The sequence below is a fragment of the Brassica napus genome, chromosome A4, assembly GCF_020379485.1.
Source record: "Brassica napus cultivar Da-Ae chromosome A4, Da-Ae, whole genome shotgun sequence".
Lineage (NCBI taxonomy): Eukaryota > Viridiplantae > Streptophyta > Magnoliopsida > Brassicales > Brassicaceae > Brassica > Brassica napus.
In genome coordinates this window covers 2,238,652-2,263,340 of record NC_063437.1, presented here as the reverse complement: position 1 = coordinate 2,263,340, position 24,689 = coordinate 2,238,652, and the positions used below count along the sequence as shown (strand labels likewise).

Below are 24,689 nucleotides of genomic sequence, written 5' to 3'. Positions count from 1 at the left end.
TCAATATCAAGAAATTAAAAAAAGTAGCTAAAGAACACCATCTCTCTACTAGTATAACTCGAATGGTAAATGGTAATTCATTTATAAAAAATTAAACCGGGACACAAAGATACCATATTTGTGTGGCTTTGTCAATAAGGTCTTGTTTCTTAGTAGGCTCAAGTTTGGGAACAAGGGCCTCGATCACATGCCTTGTCACAATGTTAAGACAAATTTGTCCCATGTGATAAATTTCTAGACAACATCCGTTTTGTTTCAGCGGCCCATGGTGATACATTTCGGCTGTGGCATACATTGCACACCTTGAAGATATCTTCCCAAGACATTGGTTGAGGTAGCGGTCTTGTTCAGGAGATTGAACTAAACCAGTGGATGCAGATGCGAATGCAGCCATTGCTATAATTGTGAATATGGCTGCAGCCGTGGATTTGATGACGGTAGTTGGTTTGAAGGCCATGATATAAAATGTATTTGTATTGTGAATTCTTCAAAACTTCAATTGCTTCGTCTTTTGAATTTTAGTCCGGAGAGTATATGTAAGAAGCAAATGTTGTAACAGTTTGAATTTTGTTTTAATGAAAGGTATGTTTCTTATGCATTGTCATTATTGTTTACTTGTATTTACTAAAGGTGATGCGTTTTATTTCAGTTACTAGCAAAACGCCAACGTTTATGTTGTTTTTTTTTTTTTGCAACAATAGAAAAAGTAATTGTACAAAGGTCTAGAAGTTACACAAAATATTTTCAAAAAAAATGTATCGATTAGTATGTTGTGCATCATCTCTAGATACTAGATCCTTATACTTTTAGCTTAACTAGTGTTGATTTCCACCGCTTAAATAGTGTTAATCATCGTGCCAAGTTGGGCATGATCTCCACCGCCACTACAAGTCTACATCATAGTTCCTTTCATCACCTCATCATCATATAACTGTATGTTCATAACCCTTATTCTTATGAGTACACATTTGAATTATAATGCGATTGGTCTAAATTTAAAAAAGAAAGAAAGAAGTTTTAAACATTTATTTAATCATAATTACTCTACTATAAACAAGAAGATTATAAAACAAAACCTAAAACCAAAAGGTTGGAGCAGAATATAGAACAGAGAAAGTTGCTCCTCTATGTAACAAAAATAAAAGATTTAAAACATCTATTAAGCTCGTGAACATTTTTCTACTCACGAGAACTACAACAAATCCACCACCGTCTTATCTTTCTTGGTAGATTGCATTTCAACATCTACTTCCTCATCAATTCTTGGCATCGAGAGACTATTGTTTCCGCAATCTTTACAACATTTTATAACGTCTACAAATTTCTCCTCAATATTCTCTTCTTCTTCTTCATCACCTTCCTTTCCCCACAGAACCGCACAGACTCCCACCATTAGTATCATCATTCCAAGAATCCTAAGATATCATAATTAGAAAACAAAATTAGTAAAAGTTTAGATACAATATGAAGATGGTGCCAAGTGACCTAATTAGTCAAAATCCATTGGTTGCTTACCCGCCAAGGTATAATCTCTGGCCGAGGATAAGGAAGTTAATTATGGATACAATTATGACAATAAGAGGGTTAAAGGCAGTGACAAAGACAACGCTCTTTTGCTTCGTCATCATCCCTTGCACGTAGTACGCTATGCTCGACGACATTATACCCTATAAAATATGCATTCACAAATCAAATAATTGAATATTGAAATTCGATATATTACACAAATTTATATATGCAACCATAAGGACGAACCGCATAAGCAGAAGCTAGAAGGTTCATGTCGAAGGCAATGTTCCATGCAGAAAGGTTTGGTTCCATCACAAACGCTAGGGCTGTGGATTGTAAGGTTCCCATGAAGCAAACCATCGTCGATAATGAAAGATGAGATGAGTATCTCTTCAACGTAGCTGCCTGAAGAAATAAAGTATATATTTTCCTAACTCGTCAGAACTAAATGTTAATTAATTTGCAAATTTAATTTTTATTTAATCTTATGTTAAACAAAAATATTTAGACAATTTATACCTGAAGAACGAAGAAGGAAGCCCAAGAAAACGAAGCGATGAGGAGGAAGACGGTGGCCCTGAGGTAGTCTTCGCCGGCGGACGACGAAGCTTCGCGGATGAGGTGAGACCGGAGAAAGTTGATTAGAGGACTTTTGAATAAAATCATCAACATGGCTCCAACCACTATCACTAATGTCCCCACCACTTTTGCTTGGAATCTTACTTTTCTCAGCTCCACCTTCTCCATCCTTTTTTTATATCACCAAAACATTTAAATCATACATCATTATCAACGGACCATATTGTATGATATAACTAATTGTATTTACCTACCATTATATATAACTAATTTTTAAGTTATGCTTTAAATGTAAATACCTGAAAATTATGGAAATGATAAATGTCAAAGCGGGCACGATGCTGGTAACGGCGCCGGCAAAAGTCGGTGAGGTGAGTCTAAGTCCAGCGTAATACATGTTCTGATCGATCACAGGCCTGTAGTAAGGAATTTACCAAAAAGATAAATATTAATATATTCATATACATGTCAAGCGAATGTTTCGAGAAAATGATACAAATCAAGAGGACTAACCCAAGAACCGCTAGTAGAAATATTTGCATGAATATCGGGAACGTCATCTTTGGCCTCACTTTCCTAAAGCATCCAAATAAAAATTACTTCTATCAGGGAATCGATCTTTGTACATTTCAGTATATATATAACTAATATGTTACCTCTCCGAGAGAAGAGCAAAAGGCGCTATAGCGGCCGTGGCAAAGGCATTACGATAAGCCACAAGGACGAAATGGTTCATGCCGCCGTTGAGCACAACCTTGGTAACGAGGTTCATGCCAGCGTATCCGAATTGGAGGCATACCATTGCAAAGTAGGGCTTAGCTAATTCCGACATCTTTAACACCATATCTCTCTTTTAATTTTTTTTTTTATAAGAATAGAGGTGAAGTACCACTTGTGGGGGTTGGCTTGTGCTCTTCCTATGAACAAAGTGGTGTGAGGTTCTTTGTATATATAGAGCATCATATTCGGATGAGTTCGAATGCCTTTTTGTTTCTTTTCTAATTATAATTATTTATTCATCTATTTATCAGTTTCTTTTTAGTGACGTTCACATTTTATTATTCCTTTTTCTTATAATTATCTTCATAAAAATATTCAGGGGAATTGCATCAAAACTATTCTCAAGATAAGGAAAAATGAAATGGAGATAACATTTTAAGATAGTAACACAATAATCGTGCTACTATAAATCAATAAACTAAAAGTCATCTTAAATTAGTCTTTTTAAACAACAAATGAAAATTCATATAACAATTTAAGATTTGAAATTAATCTTTTTAACATGTAAGTAATAAGAAAAATTATCAAAAAAAAAATTAAAAGTAAAATTTTTTAATCAAAACTTGAAATAAATAGATGAATTACGGAAATAGAAATGCATACGTAATGACCAGTAGTACACACACAATCGCCTCCAATATCACATTATAATTATTAGTCTGACGTTGGGATTTTAGGGAAAGCAAAACAAAACACACAAGTGGACGGAGTGAATTACAAGTGGCAGTAGAAACAGAGTAGGACCCAAGCTTACGTTGTTTGTGGGTTCTGTAGATGAAATTATATCTGTGATGTTGCAAATTGCTTTGAAGTGAATGGATTTTTTTTTTTTGTGGGATAGAGATGTGATCATCGAAGTTGCCCCGTGAATGCTGATGCAATTAACACAAACACACACAATTTTCAAATGATAATTTAACTGATGGGATTATGGGTCTACCCATATATTTTACATATACTAATACGCAAGACCATATGAATGGTACACAACTTATATGTGATTTTTACAAAAAGTGGATTTAACTAATGAATGCATGCATTCATCTGCATGGACCGCATCAGTTACATAAAGTGTTCGTAGAACACAAGATATTAACATTTTCTCCAAAAAAGCACAAGATATTAACAAAAAATATCTTTCTGTCAACCATCTTGTAACAAAAACATTTAAGAATAAAATATATTAGTTAACATTCTTTTTTAAAAGATAGTTAGCTATATTGAATAAAAGATCTGCACATCTCAGTAATTTTTTGTTCAACAGTTTATTGTTTATTGTGATATATATGTTTTATTTTATTTTTTAAACGGGCTACGGGGCGCTTCCTTATGTTGCTAGCGATTTAATATTTTAAAATTTAAAATAAAAAAAGCAAGTTGGGCATCATCCATTACCTTCTCCAGAGTATGCATTAGTAATTTAGTAATATCACTTTAGGTGAGAGTATTGGATACTATACAAAGTTGGGAAGATTTTTTCCAAACTCATCTCTCCAAATCAATTCGGCGAAAGAGTGAATCATTCATATTATATATGTAATTTGTGGATATATCAGAAGAAGTTGGAACATATAGAAATTAAGTATCCACATGATTCATATAGAAAATAATATTTACAAGAAAGCGAAAGAGAAAAAGGATAGTATATATTATTTTCTTAACCAAACATAATATCCACATGATTGTCTTCTGAGTGTTAGAGTTGTATTAAAAATTACTACATCATAGATTTTTATGATAGAGTTCTCGATCCTCTAATTTAGTGGATCCGAACGTGAAAAACTTGGTAGATTAGAGAATTATGGAGACGAGGTGCCGTGAGATTAATATCAAACATTGTCTTTCTTAAAAAAAACAAAAATCAAACATTGTTTTCGTTAAAAAAATATGTTGGTTAATGAATAATAACTTTAAATGATCTGTTGGATAATTTCAATTAAATTGACAAACAAGTTAATTCATTAAAGTAAAGTTTGATGGGTTAAGAAAAAAGATAAACATATCGAACTTACGAATGTTTTCATATTATTAATACGAAAAGATGTAACTTCGTCCTATATAAAAAGTTCTCATTGAGAGATGTTTTATCAAGAGAAATACATTGAAAGGTTTATTTTTGAGAGAGTTTTAAATCTAATAAGAAGTGCTAGTTCTTATAATCTTTGTGTTTGTGCAACTTTAGTTGGTATCAGAACCAGGTTTGAAAAAATATAGCTTCGTCCTATATAAAGAGTTCTCATTGAGAGATGTTCCATCAAGAGAAACACATTGAAAGGTTTAGTTTTGAGAGAGTTTCTAAATCTAATAAGAAGTGCTAGTTCTTATAATCTTTGTGTTTGTGCAACTTTAATTGGTATCAGAGCTCCAGGTTTCAAAGATCATTTACAAGAGGAGTTGTAACTCGATCAAAACATGGGAGATAATAACAATTCTCAAGGACGTGATAAAGGTCTTGAGATGAAGAAGGACATATGATGTTCGATGCTATCATCAACTAAATATACCATATGGTCGATGCGAATGAAAGTGATGCTTCGTTTATACGAAGTTTGGGATACTATTGATCCAGGGAGCGATGATGCAAAGAAGAACAATATGGCGATTGCTCTAATATTTCAATCAGTCCCGGAAATGCTAATACTTCAGATAGGAGAACATGGTACATCGAAGAATATTTGGGAAGCTATCAGATCCCGTAACCTAGGTGCTGATCGCGTGAGAGAAGCGAAGTTACAAACTTTGATGTCTGAGTTTGACAAACTGAAGATGGCAGACATAAACACGGTGGATGACTACGCAGGAAAAATTTCAGGCTTAGCATCGAGAGCACCCGCGTTAGGAGAGATAATGGAAGAATCGAAGATGGTAAATAAGTTTCTGAAGGGACTTCCAAGAACGAAGTTCATTCACATCGTAGCTTCATTATAACAAGTGCTAGATCTAAATTCAACGGGGTTCGAAGACATTGTTGGGAGATTGGAAGCTTTCGAAGAACGCGTAAAAGAAGAAACCCAAGATGATCAATCAAAGCTAATGTTTGTGAAGAATGATACGCAATGTCGTGGAAGCCATAACAACTCGCGAGGAAGAGGCAGAGGAAGAGGTTATGGTGGAAGAGGAAGAGGACGAGGAAGGTCTAATGTATCTGATGGTCATAACAAAGGAGGATAAGCTTCAGACAAGACCAAGAAGAACTACTCTAAAGTTAAATGTTGGAGATGCGACAAGATGGGACATTTCGTGTCACATTGTCCTACACGACCAAGAGAAGAAGCTAACCTAACGGAAACACAAGAAGAAGATGTATTATATATGCATGAAGCAGTATTCGTCAACGAAGAGAGAGTGTTTCCTAAGAGGTTTGACGAATGCGATGGAAATAAAAGTATATGGTACCTTGACAATGGTGCAAGTAACCATATGACAAGCAAGAGAGAGTTCTTATCAAACCTAGACGAGGGCATCAAAGGCAAAGTCAAATTTGGTGATGGATCAAACGTCGAGGTTGTTAGGAAAGGTTCGATCACGTTCATCGGAAAAACATGGGAGAGAAGAGCACTTAAACACATCTACTACATTCCTAATCTAAAACACAATAACAATAAGTCTTGGACAAGCAACGAGATGGGTTGTGAGGTTAATATGAAAGAAGACTTACTGATGCTGAAAGATCCCCGTGGAAGGCTATTAGTACAAGTCGCAAGGCAACCAAACCGATTGTACAAGACGCCAATGAGGTTAATATCCTAAGTGTCTTCAAATACAAGAAACTGGTGTTACATGGACGTGGCAAGCAAGGGTAGGACATGTGAACTTTGGAGTCATGAAGAATATGGTAGACAAGGAGATGGTAGTAGCGATGCCTTAGGTAATACACGAGAAAGATGTGTGCAGCGCTTACTTGGTTGGAAAGAAAACTCGGAAGTATTTCCCACCTAAAGCAAAGTATCAAGCATCACACGCATTAGAGTTGGTACATGGTGACTTGTGCGGTCCGATATCACCACCAACACCAGCAAATAATAGATATGTATTCGTCTTAATTGATGATTACTCAAGATATATGTGGACGATGCTGCTTAGAGAGAAGAGTGAAGCGTTCGATCGGTTCAAAAAGTTCAATAAGTATGTGGAGAATCAAATGAAGCTAAAACTCAAGACTTTTCGCACCGATAGAGGAGGAGAGTTCACATCTTCTGAGTTCATTCATTTTTGTGAAGAAAACAGTGTAACTAGACATCTCACCGCACCGTATACACCGCAACAAAACGGTGTGGTCGAGAGAAGAAATAGAACACTAATGGAGATGACTAGAAGTTTGATGAAAGGTATGAAGATTCCTAATTAGCTATGGGGAGAAGCAGGACGTCATTCAACGTATCTCATAAACCGCATTCCTACAAAGGCTTTGGAAAACAAAACTCCATACGAAGGCTTATATTATATGTTAAGAAACCAAACATTGAGCATCTAAGGGTCTTTGGGTGTGTAGCTTTCGCAAAAATCAATGCTCCACATCTCAGAAAGCTCGATGATCGATCAAGGATGGTGATCAATCTTGGGACACAGCCTGGTTCAAAATCTTATAGGGTCTATGATCCTGTCATGAAGAAGGTAGTTGTTAGTAGAGATGTAATCTTTGACGAGAAGAAAAGTTAGGATTGGTCTACACTATCAACAAACGTGGACGAAGAACCAAGATCATTCAAGCTTCCTCATATCGATGTTATAGAAGAAGAAGATGGTGATGAGCATCAAAATCACCAACACCACGAAGAGCAAAACAATAACGAAGAAGAAGAAGTTGTAGACACAAGTGAACAAGATCAAGTAGCAGAGAACAACGATGCAAACCAAGACCAGCATGTAACATCGAGATATGGCCGCAACATCAGAAAACCAAAGCGGTTTGATGATTACATCCTACTCGCTGAAGTTGAAGGTGGCAGACTCTTACTCACCATCGATGGTGAACCAGAAAGTTACATCGAAGGTGCATCGATACAAGCATGGATCGATGCAATGATGACAGAGATCAAATCTATCATCAAATACAAGACCTGGAAGATCGTCAAGAAGCCGACAGGTGTGAAATAGATAGGTTTGAAGTGGATCTATAAGATCAAGAGGAATGGAGATGGAACGGTGTGAAATAGACTGGTGCACCAGTTGCTCTGAGAGCTTGGAACATCAAACTCGACCGTGTTCTCAAGGAGATGGAGTTCACGAAGTGCACCAATGAACATGCGGTATATCAAAAGAAAGAGAAGGGGTACCTTCTCATCATAGCTATATACGTCGATGATTTGTTTTTAACAGGGACTTCGCTCAACGTTATCAAGAAATTCAAAGATGATATGTCAAGAAGATTTGAGATGTCAGACCTTAGGATGCTTACATACTATCTTGGTATAGAAGTAACGCAAGGAGCTGATGGCATTCGAATCAAGCAAGGAGGATACACGCAAAGTATACTTGTCAAGACGAAGATGAAGTCATGTAACTATACTCACGTTCCAATGCACAGGAGTTTGAAAATTCTGAAGGCAGAGGAGGAATCTGAGATTGATGCAATATCATATCGAAGCACCATAGGATGCTTAAGAGAGAGAGTCATGGAGAAGCAGTGAAGCATACCTCAAGTTCGAAGCAATGCGCAAGTTCATCGGAGTTCAGAAGATCAACATACCTAAGATTCAAGTTGGAATTAAGGGAGAGAATGTTGGATAATTCCAATTAATTTGAGGAGCAAGTTAACTCATTAAACTGAAGTTTGATGGGTTAAGGAAAAAGAAAAACATATCAAGCTTAAGAATGTTTCCATATTATTAATAGGAAAATATGTAGCTTTGTCCTATATAAAGAGTTCTCATGGAGAGATGTTCCATCAAGAGAAACACATTGAAAAATTTAGTTTTGAGAGAGTTTTTAAATCTAATAAGAAGTGCTAATTCTTATAATCTTTGTGTTTGTACAACTTTAATGATCGTCGTATATGTATCAGAGGCATACATAATATCTTTGGGACTGACTCAACTAGAGCTCTGTTAATGCAGCGTACCATATGAATATGATATTTAGACATTAGCGACAACAAAAACTCATATTTATCGTAATGTATTTATTATCTGGATCTGTCGTGTATGCACGTGTCGACATCACATCGGACCGTACCTGACTTTTTTGAATTTGGAAGCAAAGAATTATTTTTGACTTTTTAGTATAATATTTAGTAAAATTGGTATGGTGAAAGAATCAAACATCAACAAATTTGAACAAACGATTAGTCCAAAGCCAAATGAACCAATCAGTTTTTTTTTCAAATTGGGTCCTAAAATATATTTAATTATACATGTACCGAAACATATATTTGATGGGCTTGTACTCAGGCACGGCTCTGGTGCCACTGTTTCTAAATGCTTAGATAATATATCTATAATCATTCGAAAATCGAATATATTCTAGGCTCAGAGAATTGGGATGATATGCTTCCAAATTCATGGCTCACATAGATTCATAAATCACTTCTATATTGGAATGATCACACGAGATAAACTGACCGATGAGAATAAAACATGGGTATTCAATATAGATGCTAAATTCTCGATATAAAATTGATATAGTAGATTTGATTATAAAAAATACAATAACAGATAGACAAGAAGCATGAAAGTGGGATGAAGAATGTGGGTGCGTTTGGGTACCAAAGAGAAATGGAAACAAAGAGGCAAACAAATCAAAATGGGCATCTAATCATATTCCAGCATTGTAATTTATCTCTTCCCACTCGTATTTTGGACCGACAATTTATTTAATGACTTCGTGGTAGACATATTAACACATATACAACCGATTATATTCCATAATTCATAGTATTTTTCAAATTAAAAGTATACAATATAACCTCTTACATTGTCAGAATATATATACTCCAATATTAATTATACCAATATATTTTGATATTCAAACGAATAACATCACATTTTCCAATTCTAAATTTATATATACAAATCTCTCTTAAACTATAAATATATGCAGATTTTTAAAGATCACCAACCTATAATAAAGTTGATTTGTATATAAATATAATTTAAATATAAAAAGGGGAGAAAATTAAACCAAAATTGAACCGAAACATAGATTGTTCTCTTCCCTTGTTCTTTGTGTTATATTTTTTTTATCTTCCCCGTGCGAGTCTCTATCTTATAGAATATATCATTTCTGTTAACACGATTCTCACGTGGATTGACAAGGTAAAGGCTTGTAAAAATATAGAGGAAAAACAAACTAAAGATAAAAATAAAGTTAAAAAAAAAAAACATAAAATATAGTTTTGATTCCACCGGCCAAAAGCATGGAGTACGTTAAAAGAGAGAAAAAAAAGCGAAAAAACAAAAATAATAAAGAATTGACTACGTAAATGAACAAAACGCAAGAAAATTATGGAACTTGGAAAAGCGAGATGGCCTCTTTATATTGCTTCTACATTTTTTGCTGTTATTCCCCTTCCTTTGTCTCAATTCCTGAGCTGAAAGTTAACATTATATCTTAACAATATTATACATTAACAATACTACAAATGATTCAAGAAAAGTTCACAATGCATATTTGCAAGCTCGTTACATATTTACAGAATCACTGTTAGATTTGGGTGTTTTTAACCCAACCCAAAATCCAACCAAACCCAAACCAAAAAAAATAAAAATCCAATCCGAACTATTATAAAAAAAAATATAAGAACAGATCTAAGAACTAGGTACTTTCAAATTAAGGAACTGAACCAAAATTTGAATTAGGAATCAAAAATATCTGAAATTAGTTAAATTTACATATGTTGAAATAATTTTGATATTTTAATTTAGTTTAGGTAATTCAACTAATTTTCAGATAAATTTTTATAATAATTTATTTATTTTGAATATTTTTGATTAATTTCTTTAGTCTTTAAAAAGTTTTTTGGGCAGTTTCATATATTGGTTATAATCGATCTGAACCAACTCAGAAAAATGAACTGAATCCAACCAACTACTAAAATTTAAATGGGACTTATGAACATAATATACAAAAAAAAAATCTAAAAATCCAAATTAATCTGATCGAACCTGAGTAGGACATCGAAAACCCATGCCTAAGTACAGGACATCTGGGTGGTTTGACCAATGGTTTAACCAATGATTTATTAATGCTTCTACACTAAGAGATCTGGGTTTTAATTCTCGGAGAATGCGGAATTATGCGAATTAAACGAGAAAATACTTATAAGAGATCTACAACATGACGCAAAGAATATCGTCAAGCGTGGATCCGATATGGCGGCTCAAGTGATGCAATCAGGCGTGAATCTTCATACGACATGTATAATTGTCGACTGTAGAATCGTCTGTAATATTTCTCATAGTTGTAATAGCATAATTATCCGGCGTTAAAAAAAATTACAGGACATGTGTTTTCTTTTCTGAACTATTACATTCAGCTGTCTATATTATAATTATTTGAGTATGCTTCAACTTCAACTTTTCTATCCATTCTAAGAAACATCATTTCAATAGAAAAAAAAAATACTTATTAGTTTCGTTGACATATTCCATTTTTTTATTCTGTTAGTTCATTTTCTAAACATTAAAACGGAAATGAAAGTATATTAAACTTATAATCTGATTTTGTTTAGTTCATTTTTTGTTGGGTATCAGGTATAAAATAAACCAACAAAAAGCTATCAGTCTTGTAAATGGTAATGATTAAACATACCAAATAATTAGATTAGGACACTGTTCAAAATATCATAACCCAAACTGTTGATGAATTGATGGTCAAAGATTAAGCTAAAACGAGATTATAACTTTAAATAAATATAATTAAATGAAAGGTAAAAGGAACAAGTATATTGTTTTTTCAAAAGTGTTCAAAAAAGAATAGCTTTGCAAATAGTGAAGTTTGACTGATACATACAAATACAGTGCACGTAGATTAATCATAGATAATATTCATAAACATTTATATCATCAAAAGTTTTCATTTCTAATTTTATTTTTCAATCAAAGCAACTATGCACCCTACTTCTCTCGTCGTATGTGCTCCTTTTCTCTTTTCTAACGATAACAAGACATATAACAACTTATACCTTTGCAATTTTATGTGTAGCGTTTCGCTAGCAAACACCTTCCCAAATTATAGAAAAGATGTATGTTCTCGAGCTTTTTCTCCATCTTTTATAATATAATATAATATTATCCTTTAATTTTAGATGAAAAGGAATCGAAGATATATTAGATCTTTGATATTTGTTTTTGCCCATAACAAGTTGTAGTATATCATCTCGTTTCCAGTACCCTAATATTTTCATATAGAAGATTTTGAGAAAAGATAAAAACGTCTAGTGGTACATTTAACGACCGCCCTTTGTAGAAATTAGAGAAATCAAGTCTCAAACTCTGATCCATTATTAAGCTCTTTACAATCGGGGTGTGGGATATGGATCGTCAACTTTAGTTCTGATCATGTTGGAATTATCCACGAGTTTGATAGAAATATCTAATGGATGTATTGAGATATTGACATGTAACGTAAAGGTTATGAGATTATCGAGTAGAAAGATGCATGCGTGAGTTAAGAAAACACCTCAAAAAGTAAAATCTCAATCCTTCACAAAAATGTATTATGGAAACCAGTTTGTCCATTTCGTGGCTGTAACATCAATTTCTTTACTACTGCAGATGATCAATGGAAAAAGGACAAAAGGTGGTTTGGTCAAAGAATCCATGGAAAAACATAAATATCTAAGACTAACATAAACATCTATGACTCTCATAAGTGTCCAATAATATTGAAAAGAAAATGTCCAATCATTTGGGCAATCTTGTCGAGCTTTCATATCTTTCATATAATTGAAGTAGATATTATGGCTTTGAATATAACACAGAATAATAAATGCAGACCATTTTTTATGCAGATTGGATTGCAATTTGTTTGCCATTTAGCACATTTTTGCTGATCAAAAATAAATGATTAAAAAATAAAAAAATCTGCATGCATATTAAATTACACATAAATTTTTTGATCTGCAAATACGGAGAAAAAAAGACTGTACATTTGCATACCAATAATATAAAGAGAATTTAAACTCTACACACCAAACCTCTCATATTTGCACTCCATACCCTATTTCTCTTTAATTTTCTTCCCCCCATCATTACCATTTCCCTCCCCCATTCTATGGTATTCCATCTTTTTCAGTATATTGAGCTAATTTGCTCATATAAATTTACTTATTTTGGCTATTAATTATTAATAGATAGCCTACTTTATTAATTCATGTTATTCACTTTGAAACTAAATAGATAAATCTTTAAAGAGCAATTTTTTCAAATAGACATTTTAAAGTTTTTGTCACAAAATATCACTTTAAAATAAAATGACCAAAATAACACTTTTTGTTTTGAAAATTTTAATTTTAATTTTTTAAAATTTGAAACTCTATCCCCAAAACTCTACCTCTTAACTCTAAACCTTAAGTCTAGATTAGTTAACCATTTGGTATAAATGCATATTTACCCATTAATAAAACTTATTTTAGTTATTTTCCTCTTTGAGGTCAATTTTGTGAAAATAAACTAAAAAGGGCTCTCTAAGGGAATTTATCATCTTTTAAAGTAAAATTTAATATTTTCGTTTTTGAAATAATTTATTTTAAAACGAATTTATTTTATAGAATATAAATAATTGTATAAAACATTTACATAAAAGTATATATATTCAACATATTCATATTTTTATATATATTATGTTTGCAACAACTAGATATACATATTATTTGTGTATTATCTATTTTCTTTGCTCACTAAAAATCATATATAATATTCACATTGATAGAAAACATATATATTATAGTATATTTTATTTTTATTCTTATTAATAAGTAATATAATTAAAATAATTAATACTTGTTTATAAATTTTTATTTTCTAATATTTTGTAAAACTTATTCCAATGAATACATCTATGATGTTTGGTAATTTAAATCTCATTATTTATAAATAAGAATTTGTATATTTGGTTTAAATATTTAATTTAAATTATTATTTTCTAACATTTAATAAAATATGATAATTTAGTAAGTTTATTTATAAATAAAGCTACAATTGTTTTGTACAGTGTTTGAAAACCCGACCGGATCGACCGGTCAAACCGTGACTCATCCATCTTCATGTTCCGGGTTTCTCTAAAAACTGAATTTGAATTACACCATCAAATCTCGTAAAAACCGGTAAAACTCGTAAAACCCGGTGAACCGGTTCAATATCAAAATCTGAACTTTTTTTTCAGAAATTAAAGTAATAAAATAAAATTTCAATAATTTGTTATAAATCCACATTAGTTTACGATAGTTACATAATTATAATATTTTATGATTATAGTGCAGGTGAAAAGTATAAAAATTAATTATATAATTATAAGTTTATATTTTAATTAATTAAAAATAAAATAAAGATCCCGGTTGAACCGGTTAGACCCATCCAAGAATTGACTCAATTACCATGCTGAATCAATGTTCAGTCCGGTTTTCAAAACATTTATTATGTATAATCATGTTGATCTGTGTTTGATCTGCATTATCGGTTTGATCTTCATTTTGTGATCTGCGTTCTCCATTCGAAGCCTATGTTAGTATATTTTTATTAAAAAGATAAAATGACAGGCAAGCTATTTGTTTTCACATTTGTGAGATTCGAACTCCCGAGTAGGGCTCTTTCTGATTTAGTTTTGAATAGATAGTCACTACCTTGTGTTTTCTTTGTCATCTGAAACTAGAACAAGTAACTCAATATAAGCCCATATTCATTAAATAATCATCAGAAAAAGCACACATAAGGTTGCTTCTACTACAAGTAGCTCAAGATCTCTCTTGTACAAACCTCCTCTAATCCTAAGGAACCTCAGCTACAAACCTCTCATTACCAACCAGTTCAATAATCCATTCCATCTGATTATAAGCCAATCTTTTATTACAGATTTTGATTAAGAACATCTTTGCCATGGTATTGAATTTGGGTTTGGAGAATATATTGAATTTAACCCAAACAAATCCTCTTATCTTGGGCGTTAAAGAAGCCCGAAAGTATTAAATGAGTTATGTTTTCTCTTTTGAGGGTAAAAAGATGGCTTGGTCCAAATCTGTGACTTGGATAGTAGTAACTCAAGTACCTATCTCCTTCACTGGGAGAGACTTCTTAGATAGTAACTCAAGTATCTATCTCCTTCACTGGGAAACTTCAAGAGTTGAATCTCGCAGCCTGTTTTGTTTTCTCGCAATTTCTCTAGATCATGTTGTTTTGTGTGTTTTAGATGGTTACAGTTTGTATGCGTAAAGGTTCACGCTTGATCATCAGATTGATTGTTTCACATTAGATGTCAAACATTAGGTTCTTGGAGATGGTTTCACATTACTGCTATTTGTTTGATGAATTCCTGATTGATATGATTGTTAGAATGGTGTATGCACTACGAAGAATTCATTGTTGCTGTTGATGAGCTCCGTGGTGTGCTTGTTGATGCTGAAGAGCTAAAGAGTGATCTTGCAAGTGACTGAAGCTATTAAAATGTCAAAGATGTTGAAGTAAACTTGAAATAGCTTGGAGAACAAGTTAATACTTTCTTACCGAGTTATGGAATAGGAAAGTGAGTTGTGTTTAGGAAATATTCTAATATGATTAAACCTAATGAGTTTTAGGAAGTTTGAGTTATATATAAGGAGATGCAATGGTGTTGCATAACTTATGAGTTTGAGAGCTTGAGGTTTTGAGTTAGTTTCCTCAAGAGATTAATAAGAGAGTTTCTTATTTGTGAGTTCATTGATTTGAGTTCGAGTCTTTGATTTCAATATTTGGTATCAGAGCATTATATTGAGTCAAAGAAAACATGGGAGATATAGTTGCAGTGAATAGCAACAAGAGCAGTGGCTCCTCGTCCATCAAGTGTCCGTTGCTGAATGATACTAACTACACAGTATGGACAATAAGGATGCAGGCGGCATTGAAGGTTCATAAGGTCTGGGAGGCCATTGATCCAGGAGAAAAGATTGGAGAAAAGAATGATGTAGCAAGAGCATTACTATTCCAATCAATACCGGAATCGCTACTACTTCAGGTGGGAAACCTTGATACCGCAAAGGAGATTTGGGAGGCGATCAAGATGAGACATATGGGTGCTGATCGCGTGCGAGAGGCTCGTCTGCAGACCCTAACAGCCGATTTCAACAGACTAAAGATGAAGGATACCGACTCTATTGATAGCTTTGTCGGGAGGATCGCTGAACTATCAACAAAATCAGCAGCCTTGGGAGAGGTTATTGAGGAGTCAAAGATTGTTAAGAAATTTCTCCAAAGTTTGCCGAGAAAGAAATATATACACATCATAGCTGCCTTAGAACAAGTTCTTGATCTAAACAATACGGGCTTTGAAGACATTGTGGGGAGATTAAAGGCTTATGAAGAAAGAATCTCCGAGGAGGACGACGAGAAACAAGAAGATCAAGGGCAAAATAAACTTATGTATACGAATGCAGATTCACAAGCACAACCACAACAATCTTATCAAGAGAGATACGACCCATCTAGAGGAAGAGGCAGAGGTGGTCGTTATGGGTATCGAGGAAGAGGTCGCGGGCGCTATGGTTATCAACAGAACGGAGGCTATTATCGACAAGAAAGAGATGCATCCAGAGTGGTATGCTTTAGATGTGATAAGATAGGGCACTTCGCTCAGAACTGTCCCGATCGCTTGCTTAAACTCCAAGAAACACTTGAAAGCGAAGCGGATACTACACATGAAGCTGATGAATTGATGGTGAATGAGATTGTGTTTCTCAATGAACGGAAGGTTATACCAAATAAACTTGATACTACTGCAGCTGGAGAGAACTTATGGTACTTGGATAATGGAGCCAGCAACCATATGACAGGAAATCTCGAGTATTTTTCACAAATTGATAGAAGGGTAACTGGGAAAGTGAGGTTTGGAGATGACTCTCGTATAGATATAACTGGAAAAGGCTCAATTGTTATCATAACCAAGAGTGGTGAAAGAAAGATACTCTCTGATGTGTACTATATCCCCGATCTTCGAAGTAATATTATATCCCTCGGACAGGCTACAGAGTCAGGCTGTGAAGTAAACATGAAGGAAGACTTCTTGTTTCTGTATGATCGTGATAGAAGACTGATTGTAAAGGAAAAGCGAGCACCAAATCGCCTATACAAAGTGATCATGGAGGTGGAAAATAAAAAGTGTTTACAAATGGTTCATCACAGGGAGTCTTCAAAGTGGCACTCGCGTTTAGGTCATGTGGGTCTGAGCAATTTAAAGCTAATGGTCGATAGAAGTATGGTGATTGGTATGCCTCGTTATGGAGTTGAGAAAGAGACATGCACAGCATGTTTGCGTGGGAAACAAATACGAAAGTCTTTTCCTCAAGCAAGTTCATACCGTGCGACAGAAGTACTAGAGTTAGTACACGGAGATTTATGCGGTCCGATCACACCACCTACAGCTGGAGGAAACAGATATGTTTTTGTACTGATCGATGATTATTCAAGATATATGTGGACCATTCTCATGAAGGAGAAGAGCGAGGCTTTCACTAAGTTTAAAATATTTAAGGACTTAGTTGAGCAGGAGACGAGTGCAAGGATCAAAACGCTTAGAACTGACAGAGGAGGAGAGTTCACATCACTTGAATTCCAAGAGTATTGTGATATCTCGGGTATCAAACGTCATCTTACAGCTCCATATTCTCCGCAGCAGAACGGAGTTGTCGAGAGGAGAAACAGAACGCTACTAGAGATGACACGAAGCATTTTAAAACACATGGACGTTCCAAACTTCTTATGGGGGGAAGCGGTAAGACATGCAACCTATCTCATCAACCGGATAGTGACGAGAACTCTGCTACTGCAGACTCCATACGAAAGTTTCAGAGGAAGGAAACCGAATATTGGGCATATAAGAGTCTTTGGGTGTGTTGGTTATGTGAAAGTTACTACACCACATCTAAGAAAACTGGATGATAGATCAAAAGCTTTGGTTCATCTTGGAACAGAACCCGGGACAAAAGCTTATCGGCTGCTTGATCCATCGAGTCGAAGAATAATTGTTAGCAGAGATGTAGTCTTTAATGAAGAACAGAGCTGGAAGTGGTCAGAGTTAGAGAAAGAAGATCACAATGATTCTGGTATAATCAACTTCGGTAACAGAGAGTTTGGAGTTGAAGTTGTACCACGAGTCAGCGGCAAGAGTGAAGATGAAGCTTCTCCCGAGCTTCAGGAAGAGGATAATAGTCAAGAAGAAGATAGTAGTCAAGAAGAATCACCAGTGATATTACGACGATCTTCTCGTACGATCAACAAACCGAGCTATCTCGACGACTACGAGCTTTTGTGTGAAGAAGACGAGATGTATGAGATGCTTTGTGAGATAGAATGCGAACATCTCCTGATGCTTGTGAATGAAGAACCATGGAACTATGAAGAGGCAAAGGAGTTAAAAGTTTGGAGAGATGCGTGTGAGGATGAAATAAAATCGATAGTAAAGAATGATACTTGGGTTCTGGTTGATCTTCCATCTCATTGTAAAGCGATTGGTTTGAAGTGGGTCTTCAAAGTTAAGAGGAACTCTGATGGCAGTATCAATAAGTACAAGGCAAGGCTGGTTGCGAAGGGTTATATACAGAAGCATGGAGTGGACTTTGATGAAGTTTTTGCGCCTGTTGCGAGAATAGAGACAGTTCGTCTAATAATTGGAATGGCAGCCTCACACGGTTGGGAATTACATCATCTTGATGTAAAGACCGCTTTTCTTCACGGTGATCTAAAGGAAGAAGTTTTTGTGTCACAGCCAGAGGGGTTCGTCATCAAAGGGAAGGAGACAAAGGTCTATAAGTTAAAGAAGGCTCTCTACGGGCTACGTCAAGCCCCGAGGGCTTGGAACGAAAATCTCAACGCCGTGCTTCACGAGTTAAAGTTTGTGCGATGTCTTAAGGAGCCGTCCCTTTATCAAAAGAAAGAACAAGAAGATCTATTGGTAGTAGCAGTTTATGTAGATGATTTGCTCGTAACAGGATCTAGCTTGGATATGATCGTCGATTTCAAGAAAGGTATGGCATCAAAGTTTGATATGTCTGATCTTGGTAGGTTAAGTTATTACCTTGGGATAGAAGTTACACAGAGAAAGGGAAGCATAGTGTTAAGTCAAGAGAAATATGCTGCGAAGATTATCGAGGAAGCCGGGATGAAAGGATGCAACCCGACACACATACCTATGGATGCAGGTCTGAAGTTGGGCAAAGCCGATGAAGAGAACAGTGTGGATGAAAGGGATTACCGAAAGAACATTGGTTGCTTGCGCTACTTAATACACACGAGACCTGACCTTGCTTGTAGTGTGGGTATCCTAAGTCGTTATATGCATAATCCGAAGGAGTCCCATAAAGCCGCGTTAAAACAAGTACTGAGATATCTACAGGGAACACTATCATATGGATTGAAGTTTGAATCAAAGCCGCAGGAAGGCTTGGTTGGTTACAGTGACAGTAGCTACAATGTTGATCCAGACGATGGCAAGAGTACGACCGGTCATATCTTCTACCTCGGTGGCAATCCAATCACGTGGTGTTCTCAGAAGCAAGAGATAGTCGCATTATCTTCATGTGAAGCTGAGTTTATGGCTGCAACAGAAACAGCTAAGCAAGCAATATGGTTGCAAGATCTTCTTAATGAGATATTCGGCCATTCAAGGGAGAAAGTGGTGATACGTATTGATAATAAGTCGGCAATAGCTTTGTCCAAGAATCCAGTGTTTCATGGACGTAGTAAGCATATTCATACAAGGTTCCATTTCATTCGAGAGTGCGTCGAGAAGGGTCTTGTGAGCGTGGAGCATGTTGCTGGGGTGAAACAAAAGGCTGACATACTAACTAAAGCACTTGGGAGAATCAAGTTCAAGGAGATGAGAGATCTGATTGGAGTTCAAGATGTGTCAAATGAAGATTTCAAGTTTAAGGGGGTGAATGTTGAAGTAAACTTGAAATAGCTTGGAGAACAAGTTAATACTTTCTTACCGAGTTATGGAATAGGAAAGTGAGTTGTGTTTAGGAAATATTCTAATATGATTAAACCTAATGAGTTTTAGGAAGTTTGAGTTATATATAAGGAGATGCAATGGTGTTGCATAACTTATGAGTTTGAGAGCTTGAGGTTTTGAGTTAGTTTCCTCAAGAGATTAATAAGAGAGTTTCTTATTTGTGAGTTCATTGATTTGAGTTCGAGTCTTTGATTTCAATAAAAGATCTGTGTTCAATCACTGAACCTTTGTGTTAAATGTTGAAGACTTAAAAAACAAGATTATGTTTTGAAGTTTGATCTGACACCTCTGTACAGAGCATCATATAACATCCACATTATTCTTAGAGTTCCTGAACGTTTCCGTGACTATTACTACAGTAACCGGCAACTACAGCTTGATTCAGATCTCTTATGGAATGGAATCATACCAAACTTTTCTAGCTCAGATTGCAGGATACTTCATCGTGGAGGATCAATTGATTAGAACAGCTGGAGACTTCTTATTGGTTGATTTTTTTTATTACGTTGATCAAAACATATGATCCAAGTAATGAGTTATGCAATAGATAGATTGTGTGGACCTAAAGACTCTTTTGTCTTAAAAGTTGCCTTATCCAAATGTGATATTAACACAAACCCTGAAACTTTCAACCTCTCATAACAAAAAAAAAATGGCGACCGCGTCTCTCGTCCCGACATCAAACATCTTCCATGTCTCTCCGTCAGTTAGAACAAGAGCTAGCGTCATTGTTGCATCATCTCATCAACAACAACCAAGAAGGAGAGACTTACTGCTGAAAACAGCGGTGGCTATTCCTGCGATTTTGAACTTGAAGGAAGCTCCTATCTCTGAGGCGCGTGAGGTGGAAGTGGGATCGTTCTTACCACCTTCTGAGTCTGACCCTTCCTTCGTCCTCTTCAAAGCCAAACCTTCTGATACTCCTGCTCTCCGCGCAGGTGATGCTTATTCCCACTCTTATCCTTCGTGTTCTTGCATTGCTCATTAACTTGTGACATTCATCAAGAAATGGTTTTAGTCTGTTCAAAGTATTACCTAGGCTTGGGCGTTTAGTTTATATCCAATTGGGTTCCATCTTTTGGGTAATTTCGGATAATATGGATAAAATTTTAGATAATTTGGATTTTTCAGGTTAAATATCTCGGATAAAAATGTTGGATAATCTTAAATATTTTTGGTATTAAGTATTTGGGTAAACTGGTCTTTGAATCATTCGTTTTACAACTAGTTCTTTTAGGATATTTGGTTATTTAAAATCTAAATATAATTGAGATTTTTAGGTATATAGCCTGTATTTTCAAAATTTTGGATATACATTTATTTTTTAGTTCGGTTTCGATTTTTCGGTTTCAGTGATATTGGTTCTGGTTTGGTATATTTCGGTTCGGTTCTTCCATTCCGGATAAATGTGCACATGCTTAATATTACCGTTTGACACTTAAGACATACTTTAAACTGGTCTTGGTTCTGTAATGAGTATGGAGTTGGTTTTGTGTTAGCTTTTGAGTTAATGATCTTTGAAATCTAGTCTGGTTGCAGGGAACGTGCAGCCGTATCAGTTTGTTCTACCACCGAACTGGAAACAGCTGAGAATAGCCAACATCTTGTCAGGCAACTACTGCCAACCGAAATGCGCAGAGCCATGGATAGAAGTGAAGTTCGAGAACGAGAAGCAAGGCAAAGTTCAAGTAGTTGCATCTCCTCTGATTCGTTTAACCAACAAGCCAAACGCAACTATTGAAGATCTTGGTGAGCCTGAGAGAGTGATTGCTTCTCTTGGCCCCTTTGTCACTGGAAACTCTTATGATTCTGATGAGCTTGTGGATACATCAATCGAAAAGATCGGTGATCAAACGGTAAATAATGATGAATGAATGATTGAATAATATCAATCATTGAGGAAAGTTTATTGATCTTGTTGTTGTTGTTGTTGTGACAGTACTATAAGTATGTGTTGGAGACGCCGTTTGCGCTAACGGGAAGTCATAACCTTGCAAAAGCGACAGCGAAAGGGAACACTGTGGTTCTGTTTGTGGTGAGTGCTACTGAGAAGCAATGGCAGAGCTCACAGAAGACTCTTCAAGCCATTCTTGATTCTTTTCAACTGTAAAATCAGAGTTATTGTTATGACTCTAAAAGAAACTATAGAGCAAACGGTTTGTGTGTGATTGTTTGTGTGTAGTACAATATAACGAGGCCATTTCTTCATCTTCTTGTCTCTACACTAATAGTTCAAACATGAGACACTGAACAGACCTGATGGTATAACCTTCATTGTGTGAGAACTTCTTCTTGTGGTTTTTTAATATACAGAGAAAGTCAAGTGGTTACAAGATGAGGGACTTCTTCTGGTCGTGGAAGGACGCAGGAGTAGGTTACATACTTCACATTATCAACAAGAACCACTATGAAAACTCCATCACTGCCTTCTTCTCTGGGATCAATAAGGACAGATACAACCATTGATGGGAATGACTTGTTTGTGCTGGAGTTCTCTTTGTTAGAGCTGTTTTGATCTTTGCTTAGGTTAAGATTAGATAGAGGATGACCATCACGGAGGATTCTTCTGTTATTGTTTCCCTTGTGCTGCTGAGTAGCTGGAGAAGTAGGAAAGGTGGCTCCAGAGGTTGAGGAGACATCAAACTGAAACACTTCGGTGCACATCCCTGAACTGAACATTGGTCCTAGTAATGGATACATTTAACAAAAAATGGGTGTTATGATATGCAAATGCAAACACTTCAACTTACTATTTTAACTAAAAGACTGCTCTTCAAGGGTCTAGCTTCTAAAGATGTAATATAATTGAAGCAGAAAAACTGTATACTCTAACTCAATCTCTAGGAGCTGCATTTACCAAGACTAATTCTACTTATTTATGTGATTACCTGCAACGCCTTCGCGAAACCATTGCTGCACTTCACCATTGGTTCTTGTTGAGTTGAGTTTCTCTTTCGAATCATCAGTTTTCCGCTTTTCGGTGTTTAGGTACTTAGACATATCCCTAGTCCTTGTGGAGTCAGAAGCTGTGTCTTCCTCGCTAGCTAAAATAGAATGAATAATCAAGTTTCCATCGAGCTTCACAAGCTTCTCATTCCTCGGAACAAATAGTGATGCACCTAGTAGCTCACTACCATTACCAAGAGGCACATAGTTCTCTGTTGCAGATAAGTTACCTCTCCCACTACTACTATTAACTGACACATCTAAAACTCTTCCTCCGTAGCTAACGTTCACAATAATAGGAACCAATGCACCAAACAAAAACAAACAAAACAAAAGACCAAGAACACTAACACTAGCAACCTTCTTGGTCTTCTTCACCTTAGCCACGGGTCGTTGCGGTTTCAACCGAGGAATAGGAAGCAAAGGCACTACTTGATGAGAACCTAGATACGGCATCCACGGAACAAGCGGTGGCCAGCACATGCCCTTTCCGGGACCCACCGTCAGCCTCAGAGAAGCGTTCTCAGACATAAAGTAAGAGACTTTACTGTTTAAATCCGTTATAACGGATTGCAAGCTCTTGACTTTGTCTTCTAGCTCCTCTACGTAATGCTTCCTCCTCTGCCTCGAAAGCAGAGCGCTTTCACGGTTTCTAACAAGTCTCGCGTCCCTCTTCTCATCATCTTCTTCAATCTCCTTCTTCCTCTTCGTCATGGACGTCTTACACGTAGTAGTAGCTTCCTCCTCCACCTCAACAGGGATGAAGAAGGATTCGTTCTCAGAAGGGAAGTAGAGGTCGTCGAAAGTCAACTCGAAGTCAACGTCGAGATCGGAGAACGAGTTCTCAATCTCGAAGCTAGAATTGTAGAAACTGTCTACAGCAGGTTCCGCCATTGTTGTAATGTTTAAGGTTTTAAGGTTACTAATTTGGGAAGAAGAAGAAGAGAGAGAGGTTATGGCTTTATAGTACCGTTTGAAGGAACGACGACGGAGGTTTTAAAGAGCGAGTGGACGTTGCTCTCCATCTACGCCCACATCAGCGCGTGGATTTCAATCCAGTGCATGGAAAGGAGGGAATACTTAACGCGCCATAAAGCGCGCGTGGGGAGATTTAGTAACCATGTCGGAGCACGTTGACTGCATTAAGGTGGAGTGATGCAGGGTTTATATTGCTCTTTAACGTCTTTTTTATTATTATATATATGTCTCTGGATCCGATCTGATCTGTTTTTTATTGATACATTTATTATTCCAAATGTGTGTCGTTTTGGAGTCTCTTTGACGTCACGCATGTCTCCTCTCTTCTGGCATCATTATTTCACACTACTTATTTAAATATCCATATTATTGATTTTTTTTACTCGTGAAAGCCCTTTTGGTCCAGTGGTTTGACCAAAGATTCTTTAATGCTTCTATACCAGGAGGTCTGGGTTTCAATTCCCGGAAAAAGTGTATTATGCAGAATATTAGAGAAAAAGTATACAAGAGATCTTCGGCATGGTGCAAAATGTACCGTCAGGAATGGATCTCGAAGCATGGCTCGAGTGATGTAGTCAGACGGAAATTTTTATAAGGCAGGTAGAATTGTCGGCTGTAGTATAGACATTGTAGCGTTTTTCATAGTTTGAATAGCTTAATTAACCAGTGTTAAAAAAAATTATTTCTTTTACTCAATTAGGTAAATACTATATGACTCTGCAAAGTACATTCCATTGAGATGGATGGAACATGCGAAATAATTT

At 35.7% G+C, this 24,689-nt stretch overlaps 4 protein-coding genes across 4 annotated transcripts; 1 reads left to right on the top strand and 3 right to left on the bottom strand.

The window, feature by feature from the left end:
- Positions 1-54: 54 nt before the first annotated feature.
- Positions 55-922, bottom strand: LOC125608083. The gene has a single exon (XM_048777940.1). It carries the CDS (start codon positions 455-457, stop codon positions 92-94), a length of 366 nt encoding a protein of 121 aa, XP_048633897.1. The 5' UTR covers positions 458-922; the 3' UTR covers positions 55-91.
- Positions 923-1,012: 90 nt separating this feature from the next.
- Positions 1,013-3,019, bottom strand: LOC106445227 (WAT1-related protein At3g56620). Its single transcript, XM_013886744.3, has 7 exons — positions 2,745-3,019; positions 2,602-2,664; positions 2,388-2,504; positions 2,029-2,257; positions 1,756-1,914; positions 1,516-1,667; positions 1,013-1,415 (listed from the first exon to the last, which is right to left on the bottom strand). Exons 1-7 carry the CDS (start codon positions 2,930-2,932, stop codon positions 1,193-1,195), a joined length of 1,131 nt encoding a protein of 376 aa, XP_013742198.2. The 5' UTR covers positions 2,933-3,019; the 3' UTR covers positions 1,013-1,192.
- Positions 3,020-20,210: 17,191 nt separating this feature from the next.
- LOC111214994 (psbP domain-containing protein 6, chloroplastic) lies at positions 20,211-22,209 on the top strand. The gene is made up of 3 exons (XM_022717931.2): positions 20,211-20,939; positions 21,541-21,857; positions 21,941-22,209. The coding sequence occupies exons 1-3, from the start codon at positions 20,654-20,656 to the stop codon at positions 22,109-22,111; spliced, it is 774 nt and encodes a 257-aa protein (XP_022573652.1). The 5' UTR covers positions 20,211-20,653; the 3' UTR covers positions 22,112-22,209.
- A 111-nt stretch (positions 22,210-22,320) lies between these two features.
- Positions 22,321-24,094, bottom strand: LOC111214993 (bZIP transcription factor 49-like). Its single transcript, XM_022717930.2, has 2 exons — positions 22,890-24,094; positions 22,321-22,685 (listed from the first exon to the last, which is right to left on the bottom strand). The coding sequence occupies exons 1-2, from the start codon at positions 23,839-23,841 to the stop codon at positions 22,321-22,323; spliced, it is 1,317 nt and encodes a 438-aa protein (XP_022573651.1). The 5' UTR covers positions 23,842-24,094.
- Positions 24,095-24,689: the final 595 nt, after the last annotated feature.